The sequence below is a fragment of the Fulmarus glacialis genome, unplaced genomic scaffold, assembly GCF_000690835.1.
Source record: "Fulmarus glacialis isolate BGI_N327 unplaced genomic scaffold, ASM69083v1 scaffold6901, whole genome shotgun sequence".
Taxonomy (NCBI): domain Eukaryota; kingdom Metazoa; phylum Chordata; class Aves; order Procellariiformes; family Procellariidae; genus Fulmarus; species Fulmarus glacialis.
In genome coordinates, this window is record NW_009190816.1 from 12,148 (window position 1) to 26,016 (window position 13,869).

Genomic DNA, 13,869 nt, shown 5'->3' on the forward strand with positions numbered 1-13,869 from the left:
TGCAGTTACAGGTATAACTGTATTTTGGCAGTTTAAAAACAAAAATCAAACAAAGCAGATGAAAAAACAACAAGACTCCCCACAAAAGCCTTTGAGAGCCAACCCTACTGAGCAAAACGGTTCTCCAGGAGACATCAGCCACCCATCTATCACGCAAATATATACTTCTGCATTATAAAATCAGCATTACTGTTACTAGCCTTCTTTTCATGTGCAGTCCTAAATCTCATTAATGGTGATGGGTGATATGCGAGGGAAGAACAGACCTTCAGCACCATCAAAGGACATCAGTTGTGTAACACACACTAACGATAGGGTGCTGTTCCCCCAGACGCTGCCCTTGGTGGTGAAGGCAGATGAAGAAGCTGCTGAGCATCTCCTCACCCTGACCCAATCCTGCTGTTCACAGTTACCCCAGTTGCATCGGGAACTGAACTGCCAGACAGATCACTAAATAATCCTCATTAGTATACATTCTTCTGCCCCCACAAGCCTTTTTTTTAACTTGGATGATTTCCATCATCCAGATTATCACGTAGCCCCACAAAATGCTATTCCAGTTCACCAGAGGTGGAAAAAACTGCAGCACAGGAGCAAACCAGGTTGGGGTTTAGATCCACAGGCCAATTTCTCTGCCCAAACCCATATTTCATGGTGTGGGTGTAATGCTATAATCAGAAATATCGTGTGGCTTTTGGATAGAGACCCTATACACAGATTCAATAATTCATGTGCCCATGACCTACCATTTAATTTTACTTTAATAGAGAGAACAAGCTGACCTTGATGGTCCTTCCCATCTTTAATTTTTCCCCATTTCTCCTCAATAGTACTTAGATTGAGTCAATTAGTTTAATCTGGGACTGCCACTCAGCTGATTCTTAACAAATCGTATTTTGCTCTCCCTCTCATTCACAAATATGCAGTTTCCCATTGGCTATCTGTTTTAATTCTAACATAAAGGTTTCAATTTTACTTAAAAACATACTTAATCTGTGGGTGTTTTTTGGATTGGTTAAAAAAAAAAATTCCTCTCCAAATTTCAGCAGTAAATGAACCACTATTTTTCTACACACTTTGTATGATTTCTACTATGTGCTCTTTCTGTGTGCCTAATTGTTCCCCTCCCCCAAATTCTGCCTCCAAAAACTCAATAATTAAAGTGAAATTGTGTACTGAAAGGCAATTACTCAAAATGAGCTGTTATTTTCTACTGAGAGGCACAGTTCCATAAAAATCCTCTAAAATGATGATCAATAGCTGAGAGGTTAAAGAATTGATCTCAGCTCCATTTCTCCTTTTTCTTCACTTATGATCACTACACAAAACCTGGTCCCCTGGCTGGAGCACAGCCCTAAGCTATCCTGCAGCACAGGCAAAACTCCACCAGCACGGAGTCACAGTGTCACAGTCCAAGCTCCACTTCCCTGTGACATAAGCAGTCATATTTATCTGGGTAAATCGAATTTAAAACCTGACCAAATCACAAAGATACACTGACTTTAAATTCTAGCTGTGAAAATGGAAAATGGTAACACAAGACCCAAGATAAGAACAGCAAAAAAAAAAAAAGGCAGGCATAGAGGGATTCAATTCATTCTTTGACTTTTCCAAAGGAACGTCACTCTAAAAGGAACACGACAAAGAGGGGTTGTTGTGCAGAGAAATTATCATAGAGAAGCTGCTTCCTTGTTTATGTTACTGGCCCAGACCTTCCTGCACGGCACCAAACGTCTTTCTGTCCCTAATGCTTCGTGCCATCACTGGGATGCAAACCAGCATACGCTCTGGAACACGCAACTCTTGGAACAGAGGAAAAACAAGTCTACCAGGGACCTAGGTTAAAATAGAAGTTTTTGAAGGGATATTCTTTCATTCAGGTCTGTTGAACAAATAGCAATGGCCAAGACCTCTCTCACACATCAGGTTTTGCACTTTCTGAATATGTACCACTTGTTTCATGTCTTGAAAAAATAGCCCATACACCATTTTTCTTTTCCTAAGGATTTGTTATTTTTGATTATTTTGCATTTATTTCACCTTTTCTTCATCATCATGGTCTTCGAAAAGAAGCAATTTACAGCCAAAGTCGAAATAAGAGTCGAAGCAGACTTAATGACCTGATGCCAGGCTGTGCTTGGTGTGCAGCAGGATTTGGAGGACTGGACGCAAAGCGATGGTGCTTGATGCTAGAGTTCAAGGGCATTTGAAGGCATGGCTCCTCAGCAAAAACCCATCCTGTCTTCCTACTATTGTACTTGTTTGCAGGGACAAACTCCAAGTCAGTTTGCACTTTCCATTTGTATTTTCAGTGCAATGGGTTAAGAGGGGTCTGCTGAACGGGTGTGTAAAAGCCCCCCATGATTTACAGCTGTGAAGATAGCTTTCAGGCTATGGTTAAAGCATGCACCCTTCCAGGTCAGTATGAGGTATTTCATCTCACAATACATGGATAGCAAAAGAAATGGGGTTTGGGCAGTAGGGCAGAGCTGGAGAAAATCTCCGTCATTCCCATAGCCAGGTGCAAATGGGACTGGAGGAGAGACTACAAAGCAGGCCTTTTCCCGTCATCCTCTTTTCTATCAGCATGGTGAAAACCTGGTTCTGCCTACGGAAGTGCAAAGAGAGAGAAAACAAACGGCTCTATCCTAGGAACTTGCCTGGCATTTCAATTAGCCGTGGCTGGGATGATTCAGCACCAAGAACTGATCCTGGTAAGAGCAACACACTTCTGCGAGATGACAAAGAAGTTTTCATTATAGCAAGTCACGGGACTCCGCAAAGGGATGGAGACTACAGTAGGATCAGCATCTGAATGAGCTTGCTAAAAGTAGCTGTCCTTAATGGATTCCTGGTCTCTCATTAACACCTAAACTGGGGCGGGGAATGGAAAGGCATCAAGGAATACCTTCTGCTAGAGGGAAGGAAGAACATGTTTACAGTATGCTCAACTTCCCTGATGACAAGTTAGTTGAGAGTCACCTATATATAAACTAGAAGAGCACGCTATTGGCAGGGACACAGACATGTGGGTGAGGGGAAGTATAAACCCTTGGGTTTATAGGAGGGAAGAAGACTAACTGAAAATGTTTAAGGCTGGCAAGAAATTTCAAGCATATATTAACTCTTAAGCTTTCAATTACTTTGGGGGAACTTACCCTGTTTCAAGCCCCATGGAGACACCTGTGCTCAATTTTGGTGAAACAGCACGTAAAAGGCATTTCCAAAATTATTAAATAAACAAGCACCGCTAATTGGCATAATTTTGCTCCACAGTTTGTGCTAAATTCTGCTTTTAGTTGCAGTGGTATAAATCTAGACTAATGCCTTGGGTTTCACCAGAACTTTTCTGTATTTATCTAGCTGTCAGGAAGAATATTTTCACTCCTAAGAGTGGAAACTTTAGGGAGATACTGGGAAAACAAGTGGAATACTGAAATGGCCTCACTGAGTCAGCCTAGTGCCTTAGTTTTCAGATACTGCGATCTCAGTAAAAAGATTTGCAAATCTCTTTAAGACTCCTTATACCTTTTTTTTCACTTGGAACAGTCTATGGTCAAAACAACTAAAGGAACCGAAGGAATACCATTAAAACATATGCATAAAAAAAGGGAACAATGTGTTAGTATTAAATATTTCCTTGTTGATACGATTTTTATAGCAAAAAAACCCAACCCCTTCTACAGTGGGATTTATGTTGTTTCCATAGCAGATATTTGAATCTCTAAAAGGCCTGGAGTGACAGAAATTTTGGGTTTTAAATGCTTAATTCCATGTTATACAAAATATATTTTGCTAAAGTAGTGGGTCTTTAAGGCGTTTGTAGCTCACACACAAGTGGTACACATCTTGCTGGTATCTTTTAAGAATAAAACCTATAGGAAGCTCATTAAAGGATAGATTCAACAGAGTTTAAATTCCACACTGATCCCTGGAGATTTTTTCCACCAAGAAGTAATTTCCAAGACCTCTTCAAAGAGTGAAACATGAGAACTGAAAGAAGATGGCAATAATTAATGAAATCACTTTTCAGTAAAAAACCTTCAAGCATTCCCTTTTGCTGCACAACCACACAAATGACTCCAAAGTTAAGTTTACAGATGCTTTTCTGTTATAACCCAGATATTTCCTATTCTTTTTAGATATCAGATAAGGACTTCTCAGGGGCTTGTACTTTTTCAACTATCTTCAGCCCAAAGATTTTTTTTCTTGCACTTGTTAAATCTACCTTAAACCAACAGAAATTAGAAGAGCACAGAGTGAGTGTCAATGAGTATACTGATAGAGCAGGCTGTCTCTCTAAATGTATTTGGCTTCCCTGGGATGCTCTTTGTCTTGATGTTTTTCCTATTCTAAGAATGTTTTTCAGGTAAGGAATATTAATTTGGCCTTCCCTTAACAGACACATACTTCCAGAGCCGAAAACTCTTCAGTGTTCCTTGAATAATGGCGCTCAGAGGAATACTGCCATCGGTCAGATGTTGGGTAAACATTCGAAGTGTTAATTTTAAATTGGTAAAATGCAGTTTGGCTTAAGATGTAAAGTATTCTCCCAGAATACTTACTACAGATCGACAGCACAGTATGAAGGTAAAGCCTAAGGCTATAAACCTGATGTTAAAATTTCCATTTATAAATCAATAATCACTGCAAACAAAACAGCCTGCTCAGTTCTGTGAAGGCCACAACTCTTCCACAAGTTGCATATAAAGTTCGGTAAAAATCTGAAGAGCGTGTCACAAAGCCGAAGTGTACCTGATGGCCCCCTCTCCAAACTGTAGGGTGCTAGTGTTGGGCACGGCGTTGCTGAAGGAAGCATGGCCTTTAAGCTGTAAGGTGCTACAGAAACCCCAACGTGAAGTGAGCTGAGCTGCTTGGACTCCTATCTGAGCAAGACACTGAGCAGGTACAACCTTGGTCTGTCCATGCCCTGAGCCAACCCAGAGCCAAGTGTCTGGACTGGCACATCCAGCACAGAGGACAGCTTCAGGTACACCCAAAGGACTCTGGTTGCAGAAGGCAGAACCAGGGAAGAGCTATCTAATCTCACGTTGGAGATATCTGATGAGTGCAGAAAGCGTCTCGGAATTTCTCTCCTGAGAGCATCTCCTGCATTTATTTCCAAAAACGGAGTAACTGGATGCCCAACCAGTAGTTCAGCTGAGGTGACTAAAGCTTGCACGCACCTTTCAGGAGCTGAGAGCCCAGAGCTCAGGCCTGTTTGCCCACTGCTTACCAGCTATCGCACCACCTCACCTCAGAGCCCTGTTTCCAATTCCAGTTTGTTTTCACAGTTTGCATACGAGCCCTGACGTGCTGCAGAATGCAGTTCCATACGGATATTTACTACCTATTGTTTTAGAAGAGCCAAGCTATTTTTCTTTTCCAAACTGTAGAAATCACTCTCATGCTCCTCCACACACACAACTCTCTTTTGTTTGTCTCTTAACTTGCTGTGCTTGGCCTCTGGCCAGAATCCCTTTTTCTGCCTTGAAGGAGGGTGACAGCATGCCTTTGAAGAAACGCCAAGGCTGCTGTTAGGCTGACCAGCAGGGAGCAATCCTGCCCAACGCTCCCTGGCCTCTCCCAGATTGCTCTCCTTCTTTCCCAGAAACATGCAGTCTCAGAGAAGGCAGAGGCTGAGCTGATCACAATTCCCAGAAGAGATTTTTAAGCAAGAGATGAAGTTTAAGCATACACAGAGAATGCTGGAGCTGGAAGAGACATCAGAAGATCATCTAGACCATCCTCTTGCCCCAAGACAAATCCAGCTGTACCTACAAGACACTGCTGACAGATATTTGTCTCACTGGTTCTTACCAGCTTCCAGTCACAGGCAGCAACATCTGTGCAGGCAATCCAGTCCAGCACGTCACTTACCATCAGAAAGCTTCGGTAAATCTACTCTCTCTTCCTTAAATTTAATCCTATCAGTTCTTGTCTGAATATGGACATGGAGAACTCATTCATTATATTGTTCAGTTTCTAACGGTACTTTAAAATACAGAGAAGCAAGCTGTAACTAGTTACCCTGGTCATGGTGCCTGTACTTTTTCTGTCTACAAAACCACTACGCTTCTCCATTGACATAGTGCATTTATCATCAGCAGAGTGACCGTTCAGCACTGACTCAGAGAGATGACCATGGGTTCACTGGCTTTATTTCCCACACTGTCTTATATCTTTTCTTGGAAGATCTCCCTCTGGCCACTGAACAGCCCTAACCCCACTGACTTTACAGATTTAATTTGCTCACATGCTAATACTGCTACACACTTATAACAAGGGGTGAAATGCAAAAGTCTGTGCAAAACTAAAAACCTTCTCTGCACAAGACAAAGGCTTTAAAGAGAGTCTAATAATATATTTCCTGCATTACTTTATTTCCTACACATTCATCTTAGTCTTGGCCTTGGGACGCTGCTTATTTCCTATTGCGACTATGATACTAAGTTGGCGAGATGAGAGAAGGTGAAATTCTGCTTCAACGCTTGCAATGCAGTTGGTTTTTTTGCTTTTTTGTTTTTTTTTTTTTTAAATTAACCAGTTGCTTATAGCATTTTTGTCTCTCACACTGGTAACAGGGAAACAGAAAGGTACAATGGTACGTGTCGTGCTCTGATAACAAGTTCAATTGTTTCAGCTTGAAGGGGATAACTATGAGAAGATTTGACAGGTGCTGAAAAGATTTTCTTTTTTCCCCTTAAATGTTCCTGAGACACAAAACAAAACTAAAAAATTTCCACTATAACTATAACTTGTCAGTGCTTACCCTCGCACTTACCCAGTAGAGGGGTTCATGATGCAACCCCCTTTATCGGTGGACGCTTTGCAGTTACAGCCCCTCTCCAATGTATCATGATTCATTCCAAAATTGTGGCCCAGTTCATGAGCCAGGGTGACTGCTGCACCTAGAGGGTTTTCTGAGTGATCCTTAAAAAAAACACAAAAGAACTAGTGAAGTCAACATATAAAACCAACTCAAAATACACGCTCCCCCTCTAAGGTCCTATTGCCTGTCCTTTGAAATGTTTTATAAACTTCCCAGCTGCAGTTACACTGTGGTTAAATGGACACAATTTTAAATTCATCCACATATACCAAGTGCAGACGTGGAATTTCAGGACAGGCTATCTGTCCCGGCCACCCAGTTTCCCCAGCACATTAGACATTTGAGACCATTGTGCACCTTTGCACATCTGGGCCATCTCTTTATTTAGGGCTTAAAATTCCCCTGCTCAATAAATCCCCCAAACTCCCAAGACATGGCAAAGGCTGAAAACAGTCACCCAGATGTGGAGTGTTGGAAAGGGTAATCACTTATGGGTGAGGATGAGTGTGATGAGGGAAAAGTGAGAAGATCCTTCATGTCAGGAGGTGAATTACAAATGCAGTCTACTTAATATTCTTCAGACTGTTTCTTTAATAGCAGAAAGTACAAGATTTCACAAGCCTTGTACGAAAAGCCAAGTACCTTTGAAAACCTTTTTAAAACGAAAGGATAACGCAAGTCGAAATCTTCGATGGCCTCTTGTTAACACCTATGAATATTCTAAATCTTGCAAGTGTCAAAATTGAGATATTAACATTAATCATCGTTGAAATGCTGATTTTTGGGACAGTTATTTCTGAGAAATTCACTGCATGGTCTGATTACAGGCTGCTGATCAGACTGATGTTTTGTTTTGACCTTTCCACATTGATCATTTTCCTTGAGGGAAAAAAATTCTGCTGTACTCATATGAAAGTTTTCCCTATAGGCATAAACATGTAATATAAATGCATGATCCACTATTTATCAGTCAGTAAATGGAATTATGATGTACAGCTGCCTGCTCTAAAAGCATATATGAATATATTCAGTTTAAATAACTCTTTTAGTATCATCTAAGCCAACCTTCAGACTAAAAAGAAGTGAAAGGTAAAACTGTCTAAAACATTAGCTATATATTAATGAATCCCTTAATACATGATTGGGGTAGATATAAGAATTTCTTCTTTCATCTGCCTCTGCTAATATTTTTAGGAAATCATTTCTCAAACAGAAAACAAAATAAAAAAGAGAATACAGTCATTGTGAAAACAAGAAACTACTCCTGTAGTTGGAATAAACGCAGAAGAAATTTGTCTTTTAACAAAGGATCTCTTTTTAGTTTTTCCTGAATTTTAAGACTTTAGTATAAAAATCTTGTGACTAACATAACAGTCAGTTATATTCTAAGATGCCTGTTTGCTGAAAGAAGCTGTACAACCTGTCCTAGTAAAAGAAACAACAGAATAAACCTATGCAGCAAAATAATCTGTAATAATCAAGAAAACATATACTCGTGCACAATACCTACATATAGAGATGTCTTATCTAGCTACTAGTCACATACAGATTGATTTATCTTTGTACTCACAGTAATTTATGAAATATCTAGAGGATTCAATGTAGTTGAACCTGATTTCATAAAAAGAGCACAACCCCTCACTCAACTGGAAAACAATCCAGGACCGAAGATTAAGAAAACAATGAAATAATTCCATACGATTTACCAGCAGCACAGATGCCTTGAAATTAGGACTATGTGGTCAAGACAGAAACTTCTCTAATCTTTGAGCTACCTAGACAGACAACAAACTGAGCTCAGTTTTTCTTCGTTTTGCCAGTCTCTCTTACTGAACAGAGATTATATTTATTTGAACACCTCTAAAGCTGGCAATTAAAAATAAAAACAAGGATTCACACAGTCCACTCCAAAACTAGAGCAATAAATGATCTGAAATGTAATTTGGGTCTTGAATAGGCAAACAATTATTACAGCCCATGCGGTTCTCATTACTTGCTCAGATCCACTTGGAATGCAATTTTATCAGTTTCTAGAGAGGGTTTTTAAAACAAGGAATGTGATGTCTCAGCAAAAGAGTTTATTTGAAGACAGCATAAATGAAGATTATCAAAGCAAACAGTGACATGTCCCATTTGATACTGAGACCATTTAAGTATGTTAAGGACTAAAGAAATGAATAGCAATGCGACATTGATTTATTCCATCAGGGTCTTTTAAAGTTAACTTGAGCCATAAAAGTCATTACCAAACAGTTTCACAACCACTTTAATAAGCAACCATCTACTGTTAAGATATTATAAGCTGTTACACAAAACACGCAGCTGCTTTCAGCTGAACTCTGCTTCATTCCACTGAGATTCAGATCAAATCGCAATAATAAAATACCGTCCCCTACAACTAGAACAGGCAAATGCCCCAATCCTGGTACTATCCATGCAGTTTCACTCAGTTGTAGGAATAAGTTTCCTACACCACACTTTTATTTCATTTAAGCAATTCACTGAAATGTAAGTGCCTCAGTTCCACACTTGTCATTTAGCCTAACCTCCCACTAAAATCAATAGAAATTTGACGTGAGTGAAAACACTACATTACATTACAGCAACGCAGCAATGTTTTACTTTTAAATCCATGAATTTAGCGGGCAATCTTTTGAAACAGAATGAAGACTGAATCATGTGTCAAAGACTTGATTTAATGTCAACATTTTTTTGGTCTTTCTACGACCCAACAGAACCATCACAGTAAAATAAAATTATAATGCTCTTGATACACCAAAAGCTTCTCATACTCAGAGGCCTGCTCTCCCCACTTTGAATGTCTCTTAAAACTAGTGGGAGCACAGGGTGTCACCTACCACTGAGAGAATTCAGCCCTATGCAAAAGTAGAGAGGGGCAAGCTCTCAGGGAGGCATGGCAGAGGAATTTAGATCATATAGTAAAGCTGAGCAACTGCAAAAACGGCCAGGAAAATCAGATCGTACAAGGATGACTCCATTTTTTTGTATTCAAATGTTATTTCTCATGCAAGCTCTCCGTTGTCTCTTCTTTCAGATCAGTTCTGAGAGTGTGGGAGCTTTTTGGTATTGAGTGTTCGAGGTGGGATGGACAAGAGTTTGGCTGAATTATAAGGATGGCCAAATGTTGCCCAGTGTTGAGACATTTGAGCGCTATAGCCACCCACGTTAACAGTTATTCATTCTTTCATTTGCCTATCTTCCAAATTTAGAGCTTTCTTCTGTAGGTACTGTACATATAAAAACTTTTTTTTGTATACACCTGAATTAGCCTTTGTTAACTGGCAGGGAAGGCTGGACAGCTGCCCATTTGGCTTTTGAGGGTGAGTGTTTGCTTGTTTTGGATTTGGCTCCTTTTTGCGGATTTGCTTAAAGAACTGGAAAACATTTCTAGTTATGCTGTGCAAGCCTCGAGTTAATCTGCACCTCAAAAGTTTCACTTCACTGAGGTGGGAGTCTGTGGGAAACATCACACTTCCCTGCACAACTCAAGCTGCAGCCTGGCCCACGATTCATAGACAGACATTGGGTTTCTCCTGGACGTATAAATCAGTCTCTCCTCTCTCTGAGCCCTGAGAGCACTTTAAAGAAATGCTGATTCTTGTTTTCTTATTACTGCAACAAAATATTTTCTGCTGTTTCTGTTTAAAATGACAGCTTAAAGAGCGAAGAGGACTGACTTTGCAGTAAAACACACTGTAGCATATTTTAAAGCTTATGCTAAAAATTGAAAGGACAAAAAAGTCATCATTAAGGGCATCTCTGACTGCAGATAAAGCCAAAGTAGTCACTGCTGGCCTGAGGGTGAAATGGATACAATGGGGCTCTCTGCCTCATGTATGCTTTTGCCAAGATTTGGAAGTGCACTGGGAGACTCCTACAGCTTTTTGTTCCTCTTTTCCTACTTTTCCTTTTGTACCTATCCCCCAGGCACCCAGTGAAAAGCTGTAACAAACTCCAATTAGAGACTCAGCTTCTAAAGCTACCAAGAGACTGAAGCCTTTGTCTTTTCTACAATTTTGACATGACTTTCTCCAAATTATGTGATTTGATTGTTCTTTCCCACTCTACCTCATCTTCTCCGCTCTCCTCGTAAATCCTCCCAGTCTGAACCATCTATACATCATCTTCCACGAATGCACGCATCACCCCAGCTTGGCTTCTTGCCCACTTGTCCAAGAGACCACAAAGGAGCCCTGCATTGTGGAACAACCTCAGCTTGCACGCTAGTTAAGAAAGGAGATACAGGGGCTTCAAGGAGCTGTATCTCTGGGATTACCCCCCTAACATGGATTGTCTTTCCCAGTCTGAACCATCTATACATCATCTTCCACGAATGCACGCATCACCCCAGCTTGGCTTCTTGCCCACTTGTCCAAGAGACCACAAAGGAGCCCTGCATTGTGGAACAACCTCAGCTTGCACGCTAGTTAAGAAAGGAGATACAGGGGCTTCAAGGAGCTGTATCTCTGGGATTACCCCCCTAACATGGATTGTCTTGAAGCAAAAAGTGTCCCAGGCTCTAGGTTAGCCCCATGAAGCTTTGAAGAACCGGGAGCTTTGAGACCATACAAACTCTCAGCATTGTCCATTCCTGAGCTCCCACCTCATTCATGTAGGGATCTGCAGCTGAGGTGTCCAGCAGAGCTGGAGAGAACCACCACAATCACCTAAGGTGCTGGAAGTCGAGACAAAGCTGTAGGAAACACAAAGGTCTTCAGCACATGCAGGCTGAACTCAGAGAATATCTAAGAGGTTTTTAGGGCTTCCCGGCTTTTTGCTCTGGAGTTGAGCTCTGAGGTCACCAGCTGAGCCTGCTAGTGGCCTGCAAGCTCTGGAGTCCACGTCTAATTTTATTTAAAGTACTTCTATTGCAAAGCTTAGTTAATGCAAAACTTCTTCCCCCCCGCCTTTTGCACAAAACAGTTAAAAATTTTAAAAAAAAAAGTTCTGAAAGAAAATATTCCAAAACTACTTCCAGAAATTGGCTAAGATGTTTACCGGTATGTTCATTCATGTCTAGCATCTAACAACAGCGTTAGCAGTAATATATCTCTGAGAGAGGCTCAAGTAGAATAAATGCTGCCATTGTTTGTTCTCGTTGTCTGGCAATGTAATAAAACCACTGTGCTGCAGAGATGGAATATAAGGCCTTACACAGGAAACTCTGTAAATACAGAATAAAATCGATATAATAAAAGATTCAGGATAAACTGTTGTTGCCTGTAACACTAGTATACCCAAGTGCATAACAAATACATCTTCTGGTTCTCATCCTTCACAGCACCTCAGCACCTGATTTAGTGAAAATTAGGAGTAGAGGATTCTTGCAAAGAGGTCATGCTATATTTTAATGCAATATTTTGATTTTTTTCCACTATGGAAACTATAATTTACAAGCAATGTGCATGTAGATATAGATAATGAGATTGAAAATGGGACAAATGGGGCTGATGTTCTGGTACAGAATACCTGAGACTGTGTTGCACCAGTTGGGCCAGTTTCAAGTCCCGTGCTTTTACCACTTACCATGACGACCCCTCCAGACTGCTCTGCAGTGCACATGCTCATTATGGGCGCCATGCCAATGGTAGTCCCTTGGAAGTACACCCCGCTGCAGGAGGGCGGGAGTGGAGAAGAAGAATCACAGAATCACCATTCAGTGCCAAGATACCACCCTATTATTTTCAGTCTTGTATTTCTGCCAACCTCCAACAAAGATCCCATTTCAAATGTGTCAGCTCCAGACATTTGCAGGTTTAAAACAATGAAAAGCACAGATTAGTCATGTCGACTTGCCGAACTGACAATGACAGCATCCCTGCTACGAGAAAGATCCATTTGATCACCCTCCTTTGGGTTTACTGCTGTAACAGGACCTTTCTCTCCTTTCTTTTTTCCCTGACTGAAGGTGGGAATAGAAGTACAAACATAAAAATAATATCTCTAGCTCAAAGAAGGGTTATTTTAACGCAGGGGGAAGCTTATATGTTACTTGTTACAATACACAGCCTAGAATGTAATCGTTCCAAACAAAGTATTATTATACATAGAGAGTAATCAAATATCTCATGAGGGACAGTTTGGAAGGGCTCACTCTATTCTTACACAGATAATGTAAGAATATCTACGTAACGAATAAAGAACTCCTTTTAATTACTAAGACGTCAGGTGTGTCTATCTGTACAGTATAAAGATCGGTTCATTGATCAAAACGATACCTGGTTCAAGAAAGAGGTGTTCCTCTTACTCATATTTTTTTTTTTTTAAGAGTGCTTTTACTTTGAACATGTTTGCTCAATTACTTTAATTCAGGAAACAGCAGCAGGGTAAAAGATGTGTATGATTTAATTTTTAAGTCACAAATGCAAATGGATTGTCCAATTCAGACTGCATTTTAAAGTTTACTGAGGTCTTTCTACTAACAACAGGCTTCACACAGTGCCCCCTTAGCTCTACCTTCGGGGTGAGGGCAGGACTGCCTTTTTCAGTAACAATTTAGACTGAGACCAGCTTAAACCACTTGTAAATTCATACCCTAAGTATTTACCAGCTTATTACACATCTAGACTTCTACATGAGTTGTATCCAGGAAAGGTCTACAAGCAACAGAGTGATTGCAGAGCTGTGGAAGGAAATTAATCTGAAGTATCTGCTGAAGGGCTCTGCAAAACGCTTTTACGTTTGATGTTTGCAGAGGGGAAAGACAAACCCTCAGGAGCGCAGATGTTCCTCCCAACAGCTTAGCAACTGGAGAAGAATTCAGTACAGCTATTCTCAAATCACTGAAGTCCCGGCTGATATTAAATACAGTGTTAAGTCTACCTTATCAGCTGTGCATTGTCATGGGGTTTACGAGGTAGTAGTTTCAGCTTTCTCCAGTCCAGAAACTCATGAAGGCTGGTGAAAGGGTCTTGAGAAATAGAGCACTTATCCATGTCATTCCATACTTCCACTCCAACCAGGGCTACTCGAATATTTAGTGGCCTATAGAACTGATGAGAAAAGAAAAATAGAAA

General features: G+C 40.6%; 1 protein-coding gene across 1 annotated transcript in view; it reads right to left on the minus strand.

Moving 5' to 3' along the window:
* Positions 1–13,869, minus strand: part of LOC104083075 (disintegrin and metalloproteinase domain-containing protein 12-like) — a gene marked incomplete at its 3' end in the record, with an annotated part of 135,807 nt that overhangs the window by 11,679 nt on the left and 110,259 nt on the right. Inside the window, exons 8-10 of the mRNA XM_009586439.1 lie at positions 13,676–13,845; positions 12,380–12,464; positions 6,785–6,933 (exon numbers count right to left, since the gene is read on the minus strand). Of these exons, the coding sequence (XP_009584734.1) occupies positions 6,785–6,933; positions 12,380–12,464; positions 13,676–13,845 (404 nt within the window). The remainder of the gene's footprint in view (positions 1–6,784; positions 6,934–12,379; positions 12,465–13,675; positions 13,846–13,869) is intronic.